This window comes from Anopheles nili, chromosome 3, assembly GCF_943737925.1.
Source record: "Anopheles nili chromosome 3, idAnoNiliSN_F5_01, whole genome shotgun sequence".
NCBI lineage: Eukaryota > Metazoa > Arthropoda > Insecta > Diptera > Culicidae > Anopheles > Anopheles nili.
In genome coordinates, this window is record NC_071292.1 from 45,867,983 (window position 1) to 45,890,546 (window position 22,564).

General features: G+C 47.0%; 3 protein-coding genes across 3 annotated transcripts; 2 read left to right on the top strand and 1 right to left on the bottom strand.

Annotated features, from left to right (window-relative positions):
• Positions 1 to 1,019: 1,019 nt before the first annotated feature.
• Positions 1,020 to 3,311, top strand: LOC128722900 (GTP-binding protein Di-Ras2-like). Its single transcript, XM_053816587.1, has 5 exons — positions 1,020 to 1,156; positions 1,544 to 1,651; positions 1,759 to 1,944; positions 2,071 to 2,241; positions 2,335 to 3,311. Exons 1-5 carry the CDS (start codon positions 1,079 to 1,081, stop codon positions 2,644 to 2,646), a joined length of 855 nt encoding a protein of 284 aa, XP_053672562.1. The 5' UTR covers positions 1,020 to 1,078; the 3' UTR covers positions 2,647 to 3,311.
• Positions 3,312 to 4,384: 1,073 nt separating this feature from the next.
• LOC128727277 (heterogeneous nuclear ribonucleoprotein U-like protein 2) lies at positions 4,385 to 13,170 on the top strand. Its single transcript, XM_053821172.1, has 10 exons — positions 4,385 to 4,745; positions 5,381 to 6,175; positions 6,243 to 7,150; positions 7,225 to 7,347; positions 7,458 to 7,586; positions 7,663 to 7,834; positions 7,909 to 8,383; positions 8,452 to 8,549; positions 8,733 to 8,836; positions 11,014 to 13,170. Exons 1-10 carry the CDS (start codon positions 4,385 to 4,387, stop codon positions 11,185 to 11,187), a joined length of 3,339 nt encoding a protein of 1,112 aa, XP_053677147.1. The 3' UTR covers positions 11,188 to 13,170.
• Positions 13,171 to 20,869: 7,699 nt separating this feature from the next.
• Positions 20,870 to 22,048, bottom strand: LOC128725298 (calcium/calmodulin-dependent protein kinase type 1-like). Its single transcript, XM_053819031.1, has one exon. It carries the CDS (start codon positions 22,046 to 22,048, stop codon positions 20,870 to 20,872), a length of 1,179 nt encoding a protein of 392 aa, XP_053675006.1.
• Between the last annotated feature and the right edge of the window lie 516 nt (positions 22,049 to 22,564).

A 22,564-nucleotide genomic window follows, 5' to 3' on the forward strand; every position in this document is an offset into this window, starting at 1 on the left:
TTACCAACCGGGCGTGTTATCCTGCGTCGGGAGGCACCACCAGCGGGAGGCTCCATTCTTAAAGGTGTTGCCAGCAAGCATTTCCCTTCGCTCGTGCGGTATCGTCCGTTATCCTTTTTCATTCGGAAGCGGGGTGTGAATTTTTCGCGCGACTCAGCGAATTTCCCAGCAACCCTCCTACACGCGTATAGCATACATTTTCCGTTGCTCGCGGCCAGTTCCCCACACCCATATGCGTGCGTAGGTACACACACACACTAGCATAAGCGTACAAACACACAGGCACGCGTACACGCAGGCAGGACAAAACGCCAAAATGGAAATCTAATAGGCGACGAGCTCGGACAGCCCACGGTTGTGTCGCGCTCGCGAGTGATATCGAGGGAAAATCGAGGCATCGCTTGTTTTTTTTTGTACAACTACTACTACTTCTCGCCCTCGTTATTGTTGTTGTTGTTGTTGGCAAATGTAACGCAATACTGAACGCAGTTCGTCCTCAGCTAAACATCGAATTTTTCGCTAATTTAGTCACGTCGTTTCACTGTGAGCAAGCATTTGTGATGTTTGGCGTTGTACAAATGTTGTTGTTAGTGAGAGCACAGTAACTGGAAGCAAGCAAAGCAGAAAGGAAACCAGCAACAAAAAACACTCACACACAAACACACACACACATACATACACGCAGAGTTAGAACAAACAAAAAAAAGGGAATCGAAATCGCGATTTGTTGCCAGTTGAAGCGAAAACCAGTTCTTGTTAGAGTTATTATACATATATTATATACACAATAATATACACCATATATACATACAAACGTACATACATATATATATATATACACACTCAAGTACGCACCATAGGATACACGCACAGTGTCCCCACGCCAATCAGTAGTTACCCCACTAGACGCATTCGTTTCGGTCGAGAAAGTGCATTTGGGCTAGAGTGCATTTTGGGGGCGGTTAGCTCCGTTAGCGGTCACGGCAAAAAAAAAACCAGCTGCACCAAAGCAAGCAACAAACATCCTCCCATCCAGTAGTCCCGGAAGCGAACCGCATCAACAAACACATCCACCAAGATGGGCGAAATGGATAGGAATAACAAGAAAATTTTGCAAAACATCAAAATGCCCGAGCAAAGCAATGACTACCGAGTGGTACGAGCGTAATGTATAAATTCCCATATCATCCCTCCTTCCCACACCATCCCACCCAATAGAGAGGCTCGGAAAGGCAGCCCGTAGCGCCTGGCACCTTTTTTTAGAGGCACCTCTAGTGGCGTTCCTTAGCGCTTATCTTTTTGTTTTGTTTTGTTTCTGTCATTGTTTTTCTTTCTTCTTCCTTCCTGGTCATGTGCCTCTAGAGCCCTTTTTCTTGCATGCAAACCGTGATTAGTCGCATATGTACTAAGTGGAATCCTTTTGCGTGTTTGTGTGCGTGTGTGGGGGTGGGTGTCCTTCTGTATTCTATGGCCCCTGGTTGTTGTTTTTTTTTCGTCTGCCACTGGACGCATCCGTATCTTTCCACCTCGCCACCCCCGGAAGGTGGTGTTCGGTGCCGGAGGTGTTGGCAAAAGCTCGCTGGTGCTTCGATTCATCAAGGGAACCTTCCGTGAGAGCTACATTCCCACCATCGAGGATACGTACCGGCAGGTAAGCCCGCTCGTCCCCCGCCAGAGCGCTTCGAAAACGAAATTATTTATCGTCTTGCCGTTTGGTTTTGTCTTCACCTCCTTTTTTGGTGGCGATGCCGAGGACAGGTGATAAGCTGCAATAAAAACATATGCACCCTGCAAATCACCGACACGACCGGTTCGCACCAGTTCCCGGCAATGCAGCGGCTGTCCATCACGAAGGGCCACGCGTTCATACTGGTGTACTCGGTTTGCTCGAAACAGAGCCTCGAAGAGCTGCGACCGATATGGAGCCTCATCCGGGAGCTGAAGGTACGTGTGTCCGGGTGTGGGGGTTTCGAAGGAGTCCTTCCGTTATGCTCGAGCTTGTTTGTGCCATCGCGCGTTTGGTGTACTGATCGTGTGCACGGCTGTGTCTTTTTTTTTCATTGCTTAAAGGGCGAAGAAATATCCCAGATACCGGTCATGCTGGTGGGCAACAAATGTGACGAAAGCGAGGACCTCCGGGAGGTGACCAACATCGAGGGTCAAACGGAAGCCGCTACCTGGGGCGTGTCGTTTATGGAAACGTCTGCGAAAGAAAACCACAACGTGACCGAACTGTTTCAGGTAAGTGTGCTGGGCTAGGTGCTATCCAGCAAGGATAGCTCCTCAACAAGGACATTCGGGAAGAGAGAATGGTAATGGTAATTGACTCAACAGGAGCTGCTCAACATGGAGAAGAACCGCAACGTGTCACTGCAGCTCGATGGGAAGAATAAGAAGAAAAACAAGAAGAAAATGATGAAGGAACAGGCGAAGGAAGAAAAGCTACTGAAGGAGAAGAAAGAGAAACAGATGCAACGAGACAAGGAAAAGGGCAAGGAGAAGGACAAGGACAAAGACAAGGAAAAGCAAGCGAAGGAGAAGGATAAAGCGAAGGATGGGAAGGATAAGGCAGCGGCCGGAACCGCACAACCGGGCCAGGCGGGTGAAGGAAGCGGCACACTGAAGGACAAGTGCAAAGTGATGTGAAAGCCCGGCCACCAGCGAAACCAGTGCCACCGACGTCCGGTGGCAGCAAGCATGACCACGACCACGGAACCGGAAGTCGCGATCCGCCATATCGAACTCTGTTACTTTATTGATATTATAGACGAGACCGTACAGCCAGCACGATCAAGCACACAAAGAGGTTAATGCTAGTATCTGTACATAGGATGCCGGCCGGTGGAAGGAGTCCACACCGGAAGGCAAGTGCAGCAGTCCCCGGAGGTCAGCAGCAGAGACGCAACAGGCCGTCGCCTGTTTGGGCGCACACACATCGACATAATGTTTTTGGGGTGGCACGTGGCGTGTTACATCCGCAAACTCTCTCTTTACATGACAAATTTCAAACGTATCGCGCGTATGCAACAAGCAATCGACATGATAGGGACGGGGTTTGAGCGGGCGGAACCGTTTGCATGGAGAAGCATGGTTCGGGGATAGTATTCTTACGACAGCATTCATATATACACTGCAACAAACAAATACCAATTCTCTTAGCTATATCTCTTAGCTTATCTAATAATACACACGAATCGAATAGACGCTTAACTGAAGTGCACTAGATATAAAAGAGCAAACAGTAGGAAAATTAACAATAACAATGATTATATTTTGCTTCAAATAACAAACAATAAATCGTTGAGATAATCACTAGCGTGAGATCGTTACGAACTCTATGTCTAATACCCGGCTATCCGAAAACTGTACGGGTTGGTTGATATTTTGTTCCCAAACTCGATGAGTCGGTGGATGAGTAGATTGAGACATATTGTATTACCTTTTTGGCTCTCTGGATAGAAAGGATATCTGAAAGAAAGGAAAATACGATTTGAATTTGTTTTGAGGAAGATGTGACATGTTTATCGAAAAAATTGTTTTATTTTGTGTATTTTCTTCCCCGAATGTAAAACTTCTTTTGAAATGATAGCCTATTTGATAAATGCGATCGGAATAACGATTACAATGTAGAATGACTGCAAACGAATTTCTGTTTTCTAGTATTTTGTGTAGTATTGATATTTCAAGCCAAGCGAAAAGTCAAATTTACGCTTTACAAAAAGAAATATTTAGAAAACATGTATTGTTACCGTTGGAAAGTTAATGAAAATTCAAATTGAACACGCGTGTGAAATATTTCAAATTGTAAGGCGTTTTGTGGAATGAAATTTAATGAAAGCATTACAACAGTTTCACAAGGATGTACTTTGTAATGCTTTGCACGTACGGCATACGTGAGATTGTGTAAGGTAATTTTTCTGGAAAGAATAACGATTCGTGGCAATATTTTGTATTAGTTATGAGCAATGAAAATTTTTATCCTTTGATAATACATTCCTTAGAGATTCAAAATATCATTTCAAACAGTGGCTGTTAGAAAAAACCCAGGGTATGTCATAACGCGCAAGAAACAAACGCATGAGTTTGAACGCATGGCAGTATTACAAATTGTAGAAAGAGAAGCTGCTATTGATAAACATCTGCAGCAGCGCGTGAGAGCGAAAGAGAAAGCAGCAAGGCTCCGGAATAAGAGCACGAGAGCGGTTCCGTCATCGCAGTAGAACGAGTAAGAAGAAGATTTTCCCTTCAATACATTCTTGATGTGCGTCGCGTGTTGGTGGCTTGAGATTTGCAAATCGTCCTGTGCGTAAAATTAAAACCCGTGAAAGCATATTATTTGCCCTGTTTTGCGTGGTGCATCCCGTGCGTACGGTGCCGACCAGTAATGGATTTAGCCAAACTCAAGGTGGCCGACCTTAAGGCCGAGCTTGCTGCGCGAAACCTAGATACCAAAGGTGTGAAAGCGGTGCTATTGGAGCGCTTGAAGGAGGCACTCGAACGAGAATCGAGCTCTTCCGCCAACGCCAACGTCGATATGACTTCACAGTATCTAATGCAACAGCAGCACCAGGAAAAGCTGCTAATGATACAACGGCAGCAGAAGGAACAGCAGCAACTCCTTTTTCAACAGCAACATATGAAGCAGCAGCTTCTTCAGCAGCAGCGTGACGAGACCGAGCTGCTGCAGATGGCTGCCGAGATGCACGCCGAAGAGCAGCAGTTCATCGAGGATCTTTCCATGCCCAGTGAGTGCATTTGTGCGTCCGCCGTTTTTGCATCATTGTGAAAGAAGATGTAATTCGATTCGTCCACCCCCCCGTCGCATTCTGTGGCCAGTGCCGTGCGCTCGTCGCTCTGCGGAGAGCGCGCCATTTTGTTTGTGAAGGGAAAAAGTTGCTCGTACCCGCTTGCGCGTCCAAATAGTCGCTCTCACTCTACTTTTACTCCACTCGTACGTACGCGCACGCACACACTCGCCGTCGCGCGCGTAGTTTTTAAAGCGCTGCTCGTGGGGAGGTTTGCGCGTGTGTGTGTGTGTGAGACCGGAGAAAGTGTGCGTAAACGCGCAGTCAGTCGTGCAGCAAAGGAGGGTGGCAAAGATTGCGCTCATTTCCCCCGCGATGTGTACGAATATCGAAGGAGAACAAGAAATAGAACACGTTGTAAACAACTAAACAACGCACTGGGAAGAGCAATACACGCGTGTGTTGTTTGTTATGTTTGCCTGTGTCTGGTGCAATGTTTCTGCGGGGTTTCGTTTGAAAACGGTTTAAATGTGCCGCCCGGTGATCGAACTAAAGCGTCTTTCACATCGAACAAAGCCGCGGGAATGGAGGAATGCACTAGAGCCTGCCTAATAATAAACGTTTTCCTTTTTTAGGTAACCGACGCGTCGATACACCGGTTAGAAGGCGCAGTGTGAGGCGCTCAATGACAAGATCGCCATCCCCGACAAACAGTTCCGCGGACAATCCACACGCGTCACTGATGGGAAGTGCACGCAAACGGGGCCGATCACGATCAATGACAAAGTCACCCTCTCCGCAGCGGCTCATGAGCGAAGCGCCCTGTTTGGCGTCGGTGCAAGAAGAAGAACCGGACCCGGTTGTCGCAGGGACCGAGCAGCGGTTAGTCACAGAGGAACCGACGCCCCAGCCGACCGTGGTTCCCTGTGACGAACTGCCTTCCGTACCCGATGATACACCCTCGGAGCAAAAGGCACCGTCCGAGGCGTCGACGGAGCCTGTTTCCGCTATGGAGGTCGAAGAATACAAAGAATCCCTCGAGCCGGTGTTAACGGCGAAGCAGGAAGTAAAGGTAGAAGAAGAGGTCAAGCCTCCTCCGGCGGTTGAAACGGTTGACGAGACGGCACTGGTCGAAGCATCGGTGCCTGCGAGCAAGCAAGAGGAGGAACCAACGGAGGGTGACGACACGAAAGCTAAACCGGACGAGTCTGCCAACAACCCAGTGGCAGCAAATGAATCCGACGAGAAGGCACCCGCTAAGGCCGCCGAGGATGCGCCCAGCGAGACAGCAAAGACGGACGGCGCTAAAACAAACGACAAGAAGGACTCGTCACAGAACCAGGCACAGAACAGCATGATTGAGTTTGTGTCGGAAGAGGTCGAGCCGCAGTTGCCGGAGGAGGCTGCTAACACGTTCACGCTCAGTTGGTGTAAGTGCTGCCGTGTGATGATTTTTTGAGACTTTCTTCATCCCTAACCATCTCTCGCTTGTTACAGATGATTCCAACCTGAACATGGTCATCGATGACAAGGATCTGCTTTCGGCGAAAACCCTCTCCGACGGTATATTCGGGCTGGTATGGGCCGGTGCCCGTGCGAGTAGGGGCGTCCTTGGCGGGAAGGTGTTTTACGAAGTATTAGTAACGGACAATTTGTTACCGGCCACAAAGTCACGGTTTGTTCCGGATGGTGAAACGCCGACGCTGGAGATGCGATTGGGCTGGTCGACGGCCGTTGAGGGCAAGCTGCAGCTCGGCGAAACGGAACACTCGTACGGATACTCCAGCTGCGGAAAGAAGGTGACCGGCGGAAACTTTGAACAGTACGGCGTGGCATACGGCAAGAACGATGTGGTCGGTGTATACCTGGACATGGAGTCGTCTCCGTGCAGGATGCAGTTCACCGTGAACCGCGTGCGGCAGGGCGAGGCGTTCGAGTTCGAGAAGGACAGCTTGGACGGCAAGGCGCTGTTTCCGCATGTCTATGCGAAGAATCTGGCGTTCAAAGTAAACTTTGGCACGGTGTCGGAAGGTTTCCCCTTGAGTGCCGAGGAGAAGAAGGCCCCCTCAAACACGGAGCAATCGGCGGCCACCGAAACGCCCAAGGAAGAAGCGAAGGAAAACGATGGAGACAATACGGCGACGGAAGCGAAGGCGATGGAAGAGGATGGCAAGGAGGAAATAAAACCGGACACGGATAAGGACGCGGACACGAAGAAGGACGAGGAAGAGAAAAAAGACGAGCCGGCGGTAGCGACCGATGAAGCGGTTCCACCGGCCGAACCTGTGGTTGTCGAAAGTGTACCTTTTGATGAAGATTTTAAATTTCTGAACCGTTTTACCGAGGAAAATGAGGAGCTCGTCGCCGAAGGGCTGAAGGGACCGTCGGCGAGGGACTGTTGCGAGGTATGCGGTGCGGGAATGATCACCCGGTGAGGCGTGTTCTTCCGATACTCAATATGACACCTTTTCTTTTGCAGCTTATCATGACGATCGGACTTCCGGGATGTGGAAAAACTAACTGGTTGCAACAGTATCTGAAGGACAACCCGGACAGCACGTTCACGCTGCTGAGCATCGAAAGTTTGCTGGAAAACATGAAGGTGAGAACGGACCACCAGGACCAGCTCCCTGTGGCAAAAGGTCGCGCAAACAATACTAATTGATCTCTCTCTCTTTCTGTGTGTGATTCGTTCACGTCTCGTGCTCGTAGGTTTTGGGTAAAGCTCGCGAACCTTCCAACACTCCCGAGTGGCAAAAGATAATCGAGCAGCTGTCTCGCAACATGGCTCGGTTGATCGAAGTAGCCTGCAAACGCCGACGACATTTCATCATCGATCAGGTAAGGAAGCTTTGCTAGCGATTGGGTTTGGTATGGAGGACATGTTTCTCATGGTTCACGTGTTTTCCCTTTTCAGACAAATGTGTTTGCATCAGAGCAGAAGCGACGCTTGAAGCGATTCGGTGGATTTAAGACACGCCGTGCTGTGGCGATCGTGCCCAGCATGGAAGAGTACAAACGACGGTATGATCTAAAGGTTGCCCAGTACGGCAAGGAAGTACCTGAAACGTCTCTCAATACAATGAAGGGTGAGTGATCACGCGCCCAAGTGGCCCAGTGGTTCCGTAACGCTTATTTTCCTCCTCTCATTCTCGTTCTGCAGCCAACATGTTTGTGCCATCGCTCGAACAAAACTGGTACACCGAGCTCGTGTTTCCCGAGCTGGCGGAAGCGGAAGCACAGGAAGTGATCAAAAAGTTCAACGAGGAAGGCCGGAAGCTGTTGCCACCGCGCAGAAACCGTGCCAACCAGTCGAACCGCCAGAAGCACAACAACGCGAACGCGAACAGCAACTACACGTCACGCTGGAACCACAACAATCGCCAGCAAGGCGGTGGCCAGCAGTACGGCAAGAACCGGTATGGTGGTGGTGGTGGTGGCGGCGGCCAGGGTGGGGGTTATGGCAACCGGTACGGTAACAAATCGACCGACGTGCAGTACGGCCACCACCGTGCTGGGGATTATCGCAGCGGCAATGGATACGGTCGCCGGGACGATCATCATCGTGGGGGAAATTATGGCAGTGGAGGCAACCGGTACGATTCGTGGACTCGTAATAGCGGTGGTGGAGGTGGAGGGTGAGTACGGCTCGCCTGGGATGGTGCTGTTCACGTTGCTCACGTTGTTTGTGTCCTTTTCTTGGTAGATATTACAACGATCGTGGCTATTCCAACCGTGGCTATCATCAGCAACAGCAGGATCATTCCAATAACCGATACGATGGACGTCGTCGCGATCGTCGGGGTAAGTTGGTTTATATTAAGAAATATATATATTCCATTACGAATGTGACATCGTTCGCTCTTTAAGGACGTACTTCTGTTGCTGTTGCAGATGTAGAGGAGATGCTATTCTATTTTATGCCATACTCATAATCATACCATGATAAACGGATAATATGTTATTGACGTGTTTGCATCATTGCAGGATATAACAACGGTTCGGGATGGAATTCGCAAGGTGGACAGTCGCAGCAGTGGAACAGCTATCCCAAGTCGGGCAACTCGGATTCGTGGTACTTATGGTGGCAAGTAAGTGATCGCCCTTTTTAAGCCCACATCCCCCCAGCTCTGTTCTACGCTATCTCTCTCTCTTTCTCTCCTCCCTCTACAACATGGCGATGAAATGTTTGGGTGTACATTGCGAGCCGCATTTTTGAGGTTACGTTTCGTTAGCAAACCTCGTCCCAAATCAGTACTCAACCCCTCGACACGATAGTATAGTTGCGTGGATGCGCTCAGTTCGCGATGGCTTCAGGGCGAACTCGGAGGCAGCAAAAATTGGCCTGAAAATTGAACCGCTCGAATATGCATCCAAACATTTGCGTCATCTACCACTCGCCCCCCCCACCCCCCTCCCTCTATTTTCCCTCCACCCACTCACTACCCTTCAGATGAGAAGAGAATGACCGCGCGTAATACAATGTGTCCATTGTCTATGTTGCTGTGTATCTAGGATCATTAACGCCACTGAAGGAAGGCATGCGCGCATAGTGCTTAGACTGTGTCCCCCCTTATCCTCGAGGATTAGCTATAGTGTAACACACGCCACACACACTGAACTGACTGAGGTGACCGCAAGATACCCTATATCCGCCCGACCCGCAGCACCAGACGGGAGATAAAAGCTAAGATATATAGAGAGAGAGAGAGATAGTGAGGATGCAAGAAAAAGCGAGCGAACGAGTGAGAGGAAAAGGATAATTTAGTGTGTTATTAGATGTAGCAGCGTGTCACGTGAATAATTTCAAGCATTGCGATTCGTTTTGAGGTAAATAAATGAACGGCCCTACCAACTGTTTCTCCAAACCAACTCCCCCAAATCTCCTCCCTCTCGTAATTTCGTCGAGCTTTTGAGCAAAAAGAGTGAGTAAAGGGGGGGCCGGACACACACACACGCACGGAAAGGCGCACGTTCGAGGCGAATTATCAGGTTAGACCGATAGAGCAGAGAAGTACCGCATCTTAACGTTTTTTTTTGTTGTAAATCGCATCTTCGGGCGCAAACCAGTAATAGTATACATCATTTGTAACCTCTGTGAGGAAGGCGATCCATTCCCATGGTCAGCACCACAAGCCGTGGTCCATCCATTTCAACTTCATCGCCATTATTGTCACCACCTACTCACCACTACTATCGCAACCACCACCACGATCATGATCATCTTCGGCATCTTTCGTCCGCGTTGCGATCTTGCGTTGCGTGTTTTCGTCGGAAGAGTGCTTTGAGTGGGAAAAGGGAAACCCGAGAGGAAAAAGCACGAACCACGCCACACACACCCAGCGCCGCCGGATGCCGGAAAGCCCCGCATATCCTTCCTCTCCCTCCCCGGCCCAGTACGAGAGCGAGAGGACCAATGGAGAGAAGGCCCCTTCTATCGAGCGCCCCAACTTGACTCCAACTTTCTTCCTGTCCATCGTGACTGTGGAAGGTAAGCGGATCCTCGTCCTCGTCGTCGTGCTCTCACCGTATCGTAGTGTGTGTGTGTGTGTGTGTATGAGAGTCTGTTTTTTGTTCTGCTTGTTCTTCCTGTTCTTGCGCACACCCAGCTGATTTCATTCTGCGCGGTATCCATTTTTGTTCCTTTTTTTTTGCATATCCTTTTTCTTCTTCCTCTACTGCTAAACAGGGAGCACAATGGAGCCGGAACACGTGGAGTGGAGCTTGCCGGTGATTAACCACTCGAACCACCACTCCTCTTTCCCGCTTTTAGCGTACATATTGGCTCGTTCACTGTTGGGTGTTGTGGGCATATGCTTTTTTTTCGTTTTTCTGTTCCTCCATCTCAAGTCCTGAGTTCTTCATTCCAAAATGCATCCCCCCTAATTACGGTTAGCAGAGAATGGCTAGGGCTTTTCCAATGGTGGTTGCTGCATTTTTCTTTCTGCTTCCTCTCGGTGTAGGGCTGGGGGGCTTTATGGCTCTCTCTCTCTCTCTCTCTCTCAATGTTTTGTGTTGTCCCGTTAGTGTCCTTTTGTTTTGTTTCGTGTGTTTTTTTTTTCAAATAATTCCCTCACCTCACTCGCTCGCTTTACACACACATCGCATCATCCCGCGTTGCACCCCTCTTTCTGTCCTCTACCATTCGTAACCCACCCCCTGCTCAGAGACGCCCCCCATGCCCATGCCCCCCGCCAAAAAGATCCTTGACGGTCCGACAACATTCTAACGTTCTGTTTTCTCTCCCTTATCACGCTTTTCTCCACAGTCGAACCTGAACAACCTACTTGCACCGAACGGCAGCAACGACGACGCATCCGGTTCGTCCTCGGCCCAATGGAATCAGTACGGTGGTGGGGCGCAGCATTCGTCCTCGTCATACGGTGGCTACAACTCGAAGGGTTCCGGTGGCGGCGGTGGCGGTTCCACCAGCATGTCGTAAGCTGGTCGACCTGCAGTGGTTGTGTTTGTGTGTGGTGGTTTTTACTTTCTTTCCTTTACATCGTTTAAGCTATCGAACCTGACGTAAAGTTTACCGTAAAAAATGTAAATGAATTGTAGCGCTTGAGCGCGTGTATGAGTTGCCACCTTTTGCAAAAACAAAAAGAAACATTAGTAGGAGGAAGCGGAAGTGTTTCCCGGCGCCAGTTACAAAGCACACAAAACAACACGCGGCTATCGCACGCACGCACGCACGCATTACGAATGGTAAACACGCATTCGATACACGACACGGGATCCGTTTCCATGGCGGATTGGTTTTGCACCCACAAAATAGACACCGAAAGCTCCTCTCAAACATGTGAAGAAAAAAATAAGCATGCTACTAGTACACCTGCGTCTCGGTTTGCGGCCCCAATCTGTTCCCGGGAGTAGTGAGTTTAGGTGGCATTCAAGAAAACCCACGGTATGGCCGTTAACAGAAGAGAGTCGTACATGGGAAGCGTTATTAACAACACGGGAAGCTTACTTTCCCTTCACGCAGGTCCAGGCTATGGTAATCAGGACAAAAACACACATCCACACATACAGGTCTCGTTTAGCTGTAAGGGCACGAACATTTCGGTTTGTGTGTGTTTTTTTTTTGTTTGTTTTTAGGGCAAAGGATCGAATTATGCGAATTGCGACGACTGACGCGAGTAAGCGGGTGCGACAAAAAAAAGGAAGGGCGTAATTTATGTGTAATATGTTTTAAAAATACCTAAGACAAAGCTCGATGTTCAACATTAGCACGGTAAGCGGGGAAGCGGATTGGCCGTTAGGATTGCTTCTTTTTCTTTTACATCTATAAATATAAACATATGTGTAGTCACCACCCCTTGGGTCACCATTGGTCTGAGCGCGGGCAATCCGGGCGCACGTCGTGATTGCCGTTCTATCGGTTTTTTTTCTCCTTTGTTTGACTTTTGATTTCGTTCCTCTCGCGTTCGTCAGCGAGACGACCATGTTAAAATAATTATACCTATGTTTGCCGCTCAGTGCTCCTCACCAATATAGGTAACCTTATGTTTAAGGCTTTTAGATTCGTATTTTAACTATTATTTAATGCTAGGTGTGCTGCGAGGCCAACCTATTTTTTACGCGACCCATGAAGGGGTTTCCCTTTTCGGAAGCAATTAGGCTCATTGTGCAGGCAGGCAGACACAGACACACATGCTGCTGCTGATGTTTTAGGGCGATGGAAGGGGCGGCATGGCGGTTTCTTTCTTTCTTTCTTTATTTTTTTTTATTGTTGGAATACGTTTCCTGCCACCGCAATCCTTCAGTGCGTTTCCATCAGCAGCCAACAAGGCGAAGCGTGCTGCTATTTAGTTGTAGAACTCAAACCGATAGCGAATGCGGTACGAAACTAGGCGAGATGTAGGCTCGGCGGAATAGGCAGCAGTAATTCTATAATAGGTCCAAAGCTGCGTTGCAGGGAGGGTAGCAGAACGGTTAATTTAATAAAAAAGAAAATTATGTAAAACACTATAGCAAAGAGAGATCCCTCCCTTTGACCGTCACCATCCCAGAAAATCCCCAGCAGTACACTTTGGCGTGTGTTAACTCATCAAATTTAAAGTAAAACTCATTCTTAAAAGTATCTATGATTGAAAATGACAAAAAACCACGTATAACTAAAAGTTCATAAATAAATGAAGCAACAAAAAAAAGTAAAAAACGAGAAACAAGTCGAAGTGAGGTGAAACATTAGATTGATTGTAATCGAAAACTGCTACTGAGACAGTGGAGTGATGCGCCGCTCGCGGGAGTGAGGCCTCCCCGCCCCCTCCGCCGCGTGTGTGTGTGAGACAGAGAGAGAAGGTGTGTGCGAATTGATTTTGCAAATTCAACAGGCCTTTGCCACGGTTGCCACGGCAACGAGCGCAACGGCCACGACATGTCGCTAACCGCTATCTATACTTAAGGTACAAATAAACGAAAACTGTCCATATAAACACACCGCGTTTCGCATTCTGTTCTGGGAGGGTTTTTTTTATCAGCGTTTTTTATTTCGCACCTGGTTGATGCTGAGCAGCGGGATTCGGTTGATTAATATCGAGTGTTGTGGAAGAAGTATCGTGCTCGAAGCTTATGGGGGTTATTGACTAAAGACTCATAATTGTCGATAATTATTACAAATGCCAACAGCCAGGGTCAAGTGAAACAAAGCATGCCATGGAACAGACGTTGTACACGTCTTGGAATATGGCTCCGGGGAAGCAACCGAGACGATCATGATCAAATTAGAAAAAAGTCACGTATCGACGATGGATGATCGCGCCGGGCTGTACAATGTGTGGAGTGATGGTAGTCATGTGCGGTGAAATTTGCCATTCTTGCTTTAATGTTAGCTGGGAAACAAGATCTCACTCTTAACGTTAATGATTAATTGGAGCAGCGGCTTCCTCAAGGTATATTTCGTGCCAACGACTAAGAGTTCTTTCCTTCCGACTATAATTTACATTCTATGATGGAATGTTTATATCACTTTGGGTGGCGGGAATGTAGATAGTGTTTGGTGCAAAAGATGGATTTGAATTTTTTTCTCTGGTAAATTTTGATCATCCCACCGAGAATATATCTTTCATTCCGGTGTTTCTATATTTTTCATTTATAGGATATTTTCCTCCATTTTATTCAGAGAATACTGAATATTCGAAATTTCTTGCTTGATCAACTCGCAAAAAGATCACACAAGGAAATCTTCGGGAAATCCTTGATAAGCCGAAATGTCATATGATGTAAGATGTAATAATATTTCTGCTTCACTTGCGGGAGTTATCTTTATTAAATATCTTCCATTGTAATGCAAGCAATACCATATCGACCATGTCCTTACCCGTTTCTTTTAGTTAAAGAATTATTGAGATGATGGAAAAACACACTGGATTGAATTTTAGGGCCATATTTGAATCAACGGAGTAGTATCTATAAGTTTTTTCGAACCTTCTTGGTTTTCCATAGCGTATGATATATGTGTGTATTTAATACTCGAAACCTAGAACTGATAAAAATTCTGTTTTTGTTCAAGTATATTGAAACACTAGTAATGTACAAAATATTCAATATTTTATACACAAATATTGGCACACATTACTAAAGCCTTTAAAGCTTGGTTTGTTTTGATAGACAATCTAAGCACATGTTTTATAAATAGCACGACCTTTTATAGCAAAAAAAAGTGTTCTCCATTGAATTTACCGCGGCAAGAAACGTTGCAGTGGCTGAAAGAGGCTTACAAAAAAGAAACAAAAAAAAACGCCACACCACTGCCGACAACCAGCAGACGACATTACCCCCGTCCAATCTGCTCAATTCGGGGGCATCGTATGCGTCATGGCCACCCCAATCAAGGGTACCCGGACCGAAAATAAACCACCCTACGACCCTTCCACGATACGTGCGTGTGTGTCTGTGGCCAAGAGCCCGGGTGTGCGTTAAATTGATCTTTGAAATCCTATTTGTTCACACGTTACGGGAGCCTGTGCCTGCCTACCCATGTGCCGTTGTTTCAGCAAACCGAATTATGCCTGCCATCGCTCACATCACGCCACACGCATTTCCAAATGGCCAACGGGGCGTGAGATGATGTCGTGGATGTGCTGCTGGTCGGTGGACGATTTTGGGTGAATTTCAAACGGAATGCCGCCATTTTTCGAGCAGCCTGTTGGCCAGCAGGCCCAACCGTACATCGACGCGATCGTTAGTTTACATTAACCCGGGTTTGATCGTACCATACTTACGTGAATTATGTGCGCGTTTGTTGCCGCACTGGCAACAGCTTCCGATTGGTCAACCAATTCAAACTACGACTGGCCTGGGGAACGGGGGCTTCAGTTACACAATGAACGAATTTATTGAGATTATTAAATGCTATTCAGCAAGCTGCATCTCGTATAACCAGATTATTTTAATATGTTCTTGTTTCATTTGTTTAGCTTACACGTTTCGTTTAATATTTATATTTATATATATAGGTTCTGTTTGTTTGCTTTGCTATTGTTTTGTTGCTGTTTGCTTTGTTGTTGTTGTGGGTTTTTTTGTTGTATCTGCTTTGCGTTTTTGCTTCTCTGTTTTCTTTTTTGTTGTTTCGATCAAGCGCGCCCGAAAAATGTGACGCCCGGTGAACGTTGGACAGTGACGACGACAACGACGACGACGATGGCGATTGTGATGAGTTTTATGATATAATTGTTGCGCCTCTAGTGTATATAACGTCCCTGTCCTTCGATTGTTTTCCACCTTCCCGTTGTGTTCTGTTTGGCAGCATTCGCGTATCGTTTACTTTTTGCCCCTACTACATTCGTCGTGCGTATATTTCGCTTTACTTCATTAATATCCGTCCCTTGCTCTAGTCCTTTTGCATTTTTTTTTCTTCTTCTGCGTTTGTGAGAGTTTATGTGTTGCTTTGCATGTCATCCTTGCATCTCTGCTTTCTCTCTCTCTCTTTCTCTCGCTTGGTTTGCTTTTGTTTGTTTGTTTCTTGCCTTCTTTTTTTGCGTTTCTGAATTGCCGTCCTTAAAAATAACATCTACTTATCTAGCACTAGGTTTTGCTGTTACTTTTTTCTTTTTTTTCTTCATTTTTTGTTAAATATATAGATCACATTCATAGACCACATAATAAAATTATTGTATTAGTTGAACTTTCTCCTAACCCGGCAGCGCCTTCCAAAACCCACCCCTTTTGCTATGCATGCACCTGTCTCGATCGTCGCGCCCCTTTTCCCCTTTTTATCTCGTCGTTCCGTTCACGCGTAACATGCGCCCTGCGGGAAATTTGGACACATTTTGATTCCTTTCCACACACACACGCGCACACACACACATACACAGTCAACAAACCAACCAACGGAAGGAACCAACAAAGAAACAGACTAACAACCAACCAACCCCACCCCCGTACGGTTTGGCGGGCAAAAGTGTGGTGGTACGTTTTGTGTTTTATCTACTTAAAAATTGTTAGAAAAAAATTTGCCTCCCACTGCCCGCCGCCGGTTCTCCCCCGCGTGGGGGGTGAGAGTCCCCGGTTAAGCTACAAATATATGCCTGCCCACGTTTGTTTTGGGGTTTCCTTTAAGTAGTTTAAAAATATTTAGCTTCATTTTAATCCGTATATGTATATGTATATATGTATATATATTTTTTTGTTTTACTTCTGCCATAATAATAAAGGTACACATACTGCCCCCCCCCCCCATCCTCCCCTCCGCCTCCTTCCACATCCACGCTGGTTGGTTTCGCTATGTTAGGTTTTACTGTCAATTTATCGGTTTTTCTTTGCAGTTCCCGCTTCTTAAATGTTGTGTTGCCCACGTGCCCGGGTTTTTGTAAAATTACTTCGTTAATATACATTTTGCTCTGGCCGCAGTACCGCATCACTTTAACAAATCAATAAACTGCCCTAGCGTTTGGACGATGGGTGTGATGTAAGATGACGGATTGTTTTTACTTCTTTCTTTTTTTATATATATATATATGCCCTCCCCGTGTACAGTGTACAAAAAAATAGCCCACGAATCTAGTTAGCTGCGCCTCTAAAATATTAAACTGCCTACTGCGATCTGAGCAGTCGGCTTAAACCGTTCGAGAGATTTGAAGAGATTCCGTAGTGTTTCTTGGCGCTGTAATGCTATTAGCTGTTTGTACCGTATAACGACTTCCAATGCGCCTTATCTTGGCTGGTTTATTAGGTCAAATCGCAATCCGAGCCATCTTCATACACGAAAAAAAAAAAACAAAGAGCATTGATGGGGGAATCGAAGGGTCATGTGCCAGCCAGTTTCCATATAACACCGGCAGAGCTTTGCTGTTTTTGATGGCCTCGAAGTTGAATTGGTGGAATCAAACCGAACAACGCAGCAGATCGGATCGCGCCCGTGCGCCGTAGGAACTTGCGTGCGTGATAACGCGAATTGGCGCGAGTTACACGCTTGAAAGAAGTAGCCACGTGGTTAGGTTAGGGCTCGCTCGTTCGTTAACACCTTTATGCTGGTTGTGTTGGCCCATGGCACGAGCCACGTGGCCAACCAGTGGAATGCCGAAGCGTTAAGTCGCGAAAACGCAAAAAATAAGAACAAGCAAATACCATCGAAAGGAAAAGCATATTCGCGGTAATGTGGTATGTAATATGTACGTTTATGTATATATATATATATATATATATATATATATATATATATATATATATATATATATATATATATATATATATATATATATATATATATATATATATCTATATTTAAGTCTTTGCTTAAGTGAAGCAGAAATGGAATGTTAGTAGTCGTTTCCTCGCCTTACACACCCCGCCAATCTGCGTTTTCGTATGTCGCATGCCTTAATTTGAGCCATATTTGTTTGTTTTTTAAACTGGGGTGGGAAACATACACGCGGGAACACCGGAAATAAAACTGTATATAAAAAGCTCTACTACCCCGTTTACTGCCGCATCCCTCGTAAGTCTTTCGTGTTTGCTTTTTTTTGTTGTGTTTTGTTTTTCTTTGTTCTTTTTTGTTTTTGAAGATTTTCCCTACCACTGTATAACGGTTCACACCCAGGATATCGCCACGCACATTCGTTATCAAAGCATAGTTCAATGCTAAGCAGGAACACACTTTGCATGATATTTTGTTTGTTTGTTTGCTGTTTTTTTTTGTCGATGCCCAAGCTCAGCTTCGCTTTTCTATCCTAGTCCTGGCCTGCACCTTCGAGAACTGCAAACGCTTTCGTTCGTTTAGCTTGAGACGGCGACGCCCGGTAGCAACAAATAATATGTGGAACGCTACTTCCACGATTTTAGTACAATTATTACGCATGCGCTTCATGGCACGCTCGGATTGATTTAACGTGTATGCTATCAATAGGGACTTTACTTTCATATTCTAGTGATTTGTATATTGTCCGCCATTACCAGTGGACATCCGGCACGATCGTGCCTGTTTTTTTGTTGTTTTTTGTTTGATAAGCAGAGCGCAAAGAACTGTTTACGATACGTGTCCGTTTTGCTAGCATACCCCTTTAAGTCCTTTTACCAGCATCGCCCTTTTGCCACCATCGTTTAATCGATGAGATGTGATTCTATTTTACTTCTCTGTGTGTATTTTTTTTTTACAAGAACGCCGCAGATAACAAACACATTCAGATGATGATCGGCATAATGCTTCGTAATTCAAGTATTTGCTTTGAGTTGTTTTAAAAACCTGATTCGTCTATTGTTTATCCATTCCCGCCCGGTGGCGGACTTTCGTGTCCAATTGGTTAGCTTCCTCCTGATCATTATTCGTTTATCACGCGGCGAATTCACCCCCGAAAGCCACAACAACGAGTTTAAGTTAGCCGCTAAGTATTTCTATTACTTGTTCAACGTTCAACTACGTGGTAAGAGGTTTACTAGCCACCAGAGGATCATCATGCGCCTCATGTCCACATGTGGCCCGCTCACAACGATCACAATGCCAAAACGTAACGTACCAGACGGACAAACAAAGCTATCCCTAAATAAGTGCCCGTTCCCACCTAGTAATATAGTTTACAAACCCTCGATCGTTGTTGCCCTCTACTACGGTAAGTCTTCCGAGGCGAGAAAAAAGATCATTCAACGGGAGAGAGTGAGAGAGAGAGATTAGTACAGCGAAACTAACGAACTAGTAGGAAGTACGGGTAAGATCACAAACAAATGATGTGTATAAAAAAAGGCAAACTCCAAAAGGAAAGAAACACGCTACAGAGAGATTATTTCGTTACGTCATGTGGATGATATGGATCTGTTATTAAGTGTTCGTTCGTTCGCTTGCCCTTCATGAAAGGCGACGGACGTCGACGCCGTCTGTGGGCCGAGATTCGAAAGGTTTTCAGCTTGTTTCGTTTTCATAAGTATACAATACCCTACGCGCTCCTGCTGCTGTTCGTTTAACACGACTCGCGGTAAAAGAAAAATACGGCACCCTTATGGTTGCAGCGGAATGGTTAAAAAGACCGTTTTAAATATATTCATCTGTGACCGTAACGACGGTGTCTTCCGGTCTTTAAGTCCTGCTGATTCACGCACGCACGTGTGCCTAAAACGAGCATTACTGCTGTGTCTATCGCTAGAAGGATACAAATTATTTTAGCTTCCCGTTCCGTGACGAAACGACTCCTGCTAGCTCTTAATGCCGTTCGCAAACAATTAAACAATATTCCTAGTACACCGCTGTTCGGTTGTTCCATTAAGTTTCACTACAGATAACGGAAACGCATTCATTAGAGGATGTAGAGAAAGTCATGAAACATCGTTTAGTCTATAGTAATATGCTCGGTTCACTTTTTTTTAATAGGAGTTGACTGTGAAAAAATACCCGATCTCAATATCAAACTGGCTAGAATGCTAACAGTAATGCTCGCTCTTTAAATCGTCTAGTGCCGCCAAATACGAGCACGGCGGCACACAAGCCGATCTGCATTTGTTTTGTGGAAAGATGCACTAAAAACAAACTATTCGCCTCCATCCAATACGAAGCCTTTTCATCGGCTTTTCTTAAACATTCTGTATTGCTAGTTACTGGAGTTGTGTATTTGTGTGAGTGTGTTTGTTATAAGAAATGCTGAGCTCAACCCAACTATCACCAGAGCCCGGCGGGTACCCTCTTCTCCGTGACATTCGCCGGAGCTAAAGATCATTTACATGCTATCGTTAATGGGCTGAACAAACTTAGGATGAGCGGGCGAATAGAAGCGAAAGGAAAATCATTTATTACTAGTGGTAATCAAGAAACAAGAATAAAAACAAAACACTCATTTAGCGCTTGAAAGAAGGGAATCATTTGAATGCTCAAGACCGAATACTGAGCCGTTACGAAAATTGGAATGATCGTCTCCCTTCGTGAAAAACTGGAAGTCATTCCAGTTTTAAAAGTGAGTATCGCATGCTATTGCACACAATTGGAATCATTTAGCGTCCCTAATTTTGTTGGAACCGCTTCGAATCTTTTGTATAAAAGAAGTTTATTAGTGTAAAAACTCAAGAAGATCGTTTAAGCGCCACAATTGTGGTTTCGCGAATGTTTCCGCATCATTTAAGTATCAATCTATTGGCAAGCGATTTAGGCAACAAATCGGCCCATCAAGTACTGATTGCCTCGCAGGTGGTCAAATGGACAGATTAAGATTCGGTAAGCATGCCACACACAAGGGGTAGTAACTGATCATCTACCCCGTAAAAAGTACATTGCTTTAGTCTATATAGCAACAGCGGATGTGTTTCGTTTTGTACCGCGTAGTTGTCCTAATCCTTATTAAAAAAAAAGAAAAAATTACTAAACAAATAAAAACGAAAAAGGAGTGAAACAATGAGAGAGAAAGAGAGTGAACCAAAGAGAAAGAGATAAGAAGCAAATAAACAAACAAAACAAGGAGCTTTCTCCACGTCACGTGAACAATTAACCTAACAACTTGAAGCGCAAGTTTTCGAAGGACCACGATCACGAGTAAAGCGAACAAACAAGACCGCTAGGACGCGCAAAATGCACGGAGAGATCGGTAATCCCACTCTCCACTGCTCTCGGAACCCGCGGCCTGCGACCTACCGTACAATTCGTACAAATTCATCCGCTTCTAACCTACGGCTATAGGGCACCCGACTGGCTGGCCGCTTTCGGCCAATTACTTACTGCTAGAGGCAGTAGTGTCCGCCGCTTGCTCGTCCGCCGGTGCATTGCTTATTCGTGACGCAGAGCGTCCGTACGCGCCACCCCCACCGCCAGCCGACGTACCGCTGCTGAGGGCCATTCGTTGCATCTGCCGGATGACGGTTGCCGCGTGGTACGCCTGCTTCCAGCGCGATTTGGCAAAGTTCTTCTTCAGCTGCTCGGACACGGTACCGTGGATGTTCTTGCTGCTGGCCGCGTTGCCCGAGATCCAGGGATGCGCGAGGGCCTGCTTACACGTGAACCGCCTCTCCACGTTCACGCACATCAGATTACGGATGAAGTCCTTCGCCGAGTCGCTGATCTCGTCCCAGTACGGTGAGTCGAACTCGAACTCACCCTTCAGGATCTGGGCGAACAGGTTCGCGTCGTTCTCGTCGTAAAACGGTGGATACCCGCACAGCAGGATGTACGAGATGACGCCTATGCTCCACACGTCCACCGCCTTGCCGTACGGCTTTTGGGCCAGCACCTCCGGTGCGACGTAACCGGGCGTACCGCACGCGGTCGCCATAAACCCGGAATCCTCCATCTTCGAGAGACCAAAGTCACTGATCATGATCTTGCTGTCTTCCGCCGGGCTGTAGTACAGCAGGTTCTCCGGTTTCAGGTCCCGGTGCACAACGCCCTGCTCGTGCATGTAGTCGACCGCTTCCAGCACCTGCCGGATCAGGTTCGACGCGTCTCGCTCCGTGTACGAGCCCTTCTCCACGATCCGATCGAACAGCTCACCGCCCGTCACTAGCTCCATGATCAGGTAGACCTTCGATTTGTCCTCGAACGTCTCCAGCAGCTGGACGATGTTGGGATGCGCAAACCGGGGTGTCCCTCCCAGTGGCGGACCGGTCGTGTGCACACCGCTTCCATCGCTACGCCGGGCGCTGAAACGCTTCAACACCCGGATCTCGTTCTCGAGCGAGTCCTCCTTGCCCTTGAGCGCTTTTTTGTCAATGATCTTGACCGCGTACTGTTGGGCGGTTTCCTTGTGCTCGCACAGCCGCACCTCCGAAAACGCGCCCGTCCCGAGCAGCTCCTTGATGACGTACTTGTCGTCGATGCTTGGCAGCTTGTCGCAGCCATCCTTCACGTCCTTGCGCACCTTCTTGCCCGAGTCCTTCTTCCCGAACAGTGGCATCTCGCGCACTAAGCACCCGCTGGGGCGCGGGAAACGCGCTGCTTGCGGTACTTCCGGTGCGCAGTGTCCTTCTTGCGTTTGCTTGGTTTGCCGGGCCCGGCGGGTAACAATGGTGCACACTGGCTACTGCAGCTGTTGTCCTTTGATGCTGACGGGTTCTACTCGCTTGGGTGCTGGCGGTTTTTTTTTCTTTGTTTCGCCCACCGTTTGTCCTTCAGCGAAAAAAAGGGGCCCTTTTTGCTAAAACGTTACTCGTTTTGTGAAGGCGCCGAAGCCAGCGTGGCCAGTGACACAATCAGTTTTTGCTACTACTGCTACTACTACTACACCACTACTACCACTACCCACTACAGCGTACACGTCCCGGTGGTTCCCGGTGGTTGATTACGGGCGCATTAAGGAACGGGTGCCGGTTTCTCCGCTTGTGCGCTCGTTCCGTTGCGTCGTTCCGTCGCGTCAAATTGTGCCACCATCGAAACCGTGCCACAACCCGGTTCGTCGTCGTCGTCGCCGTGT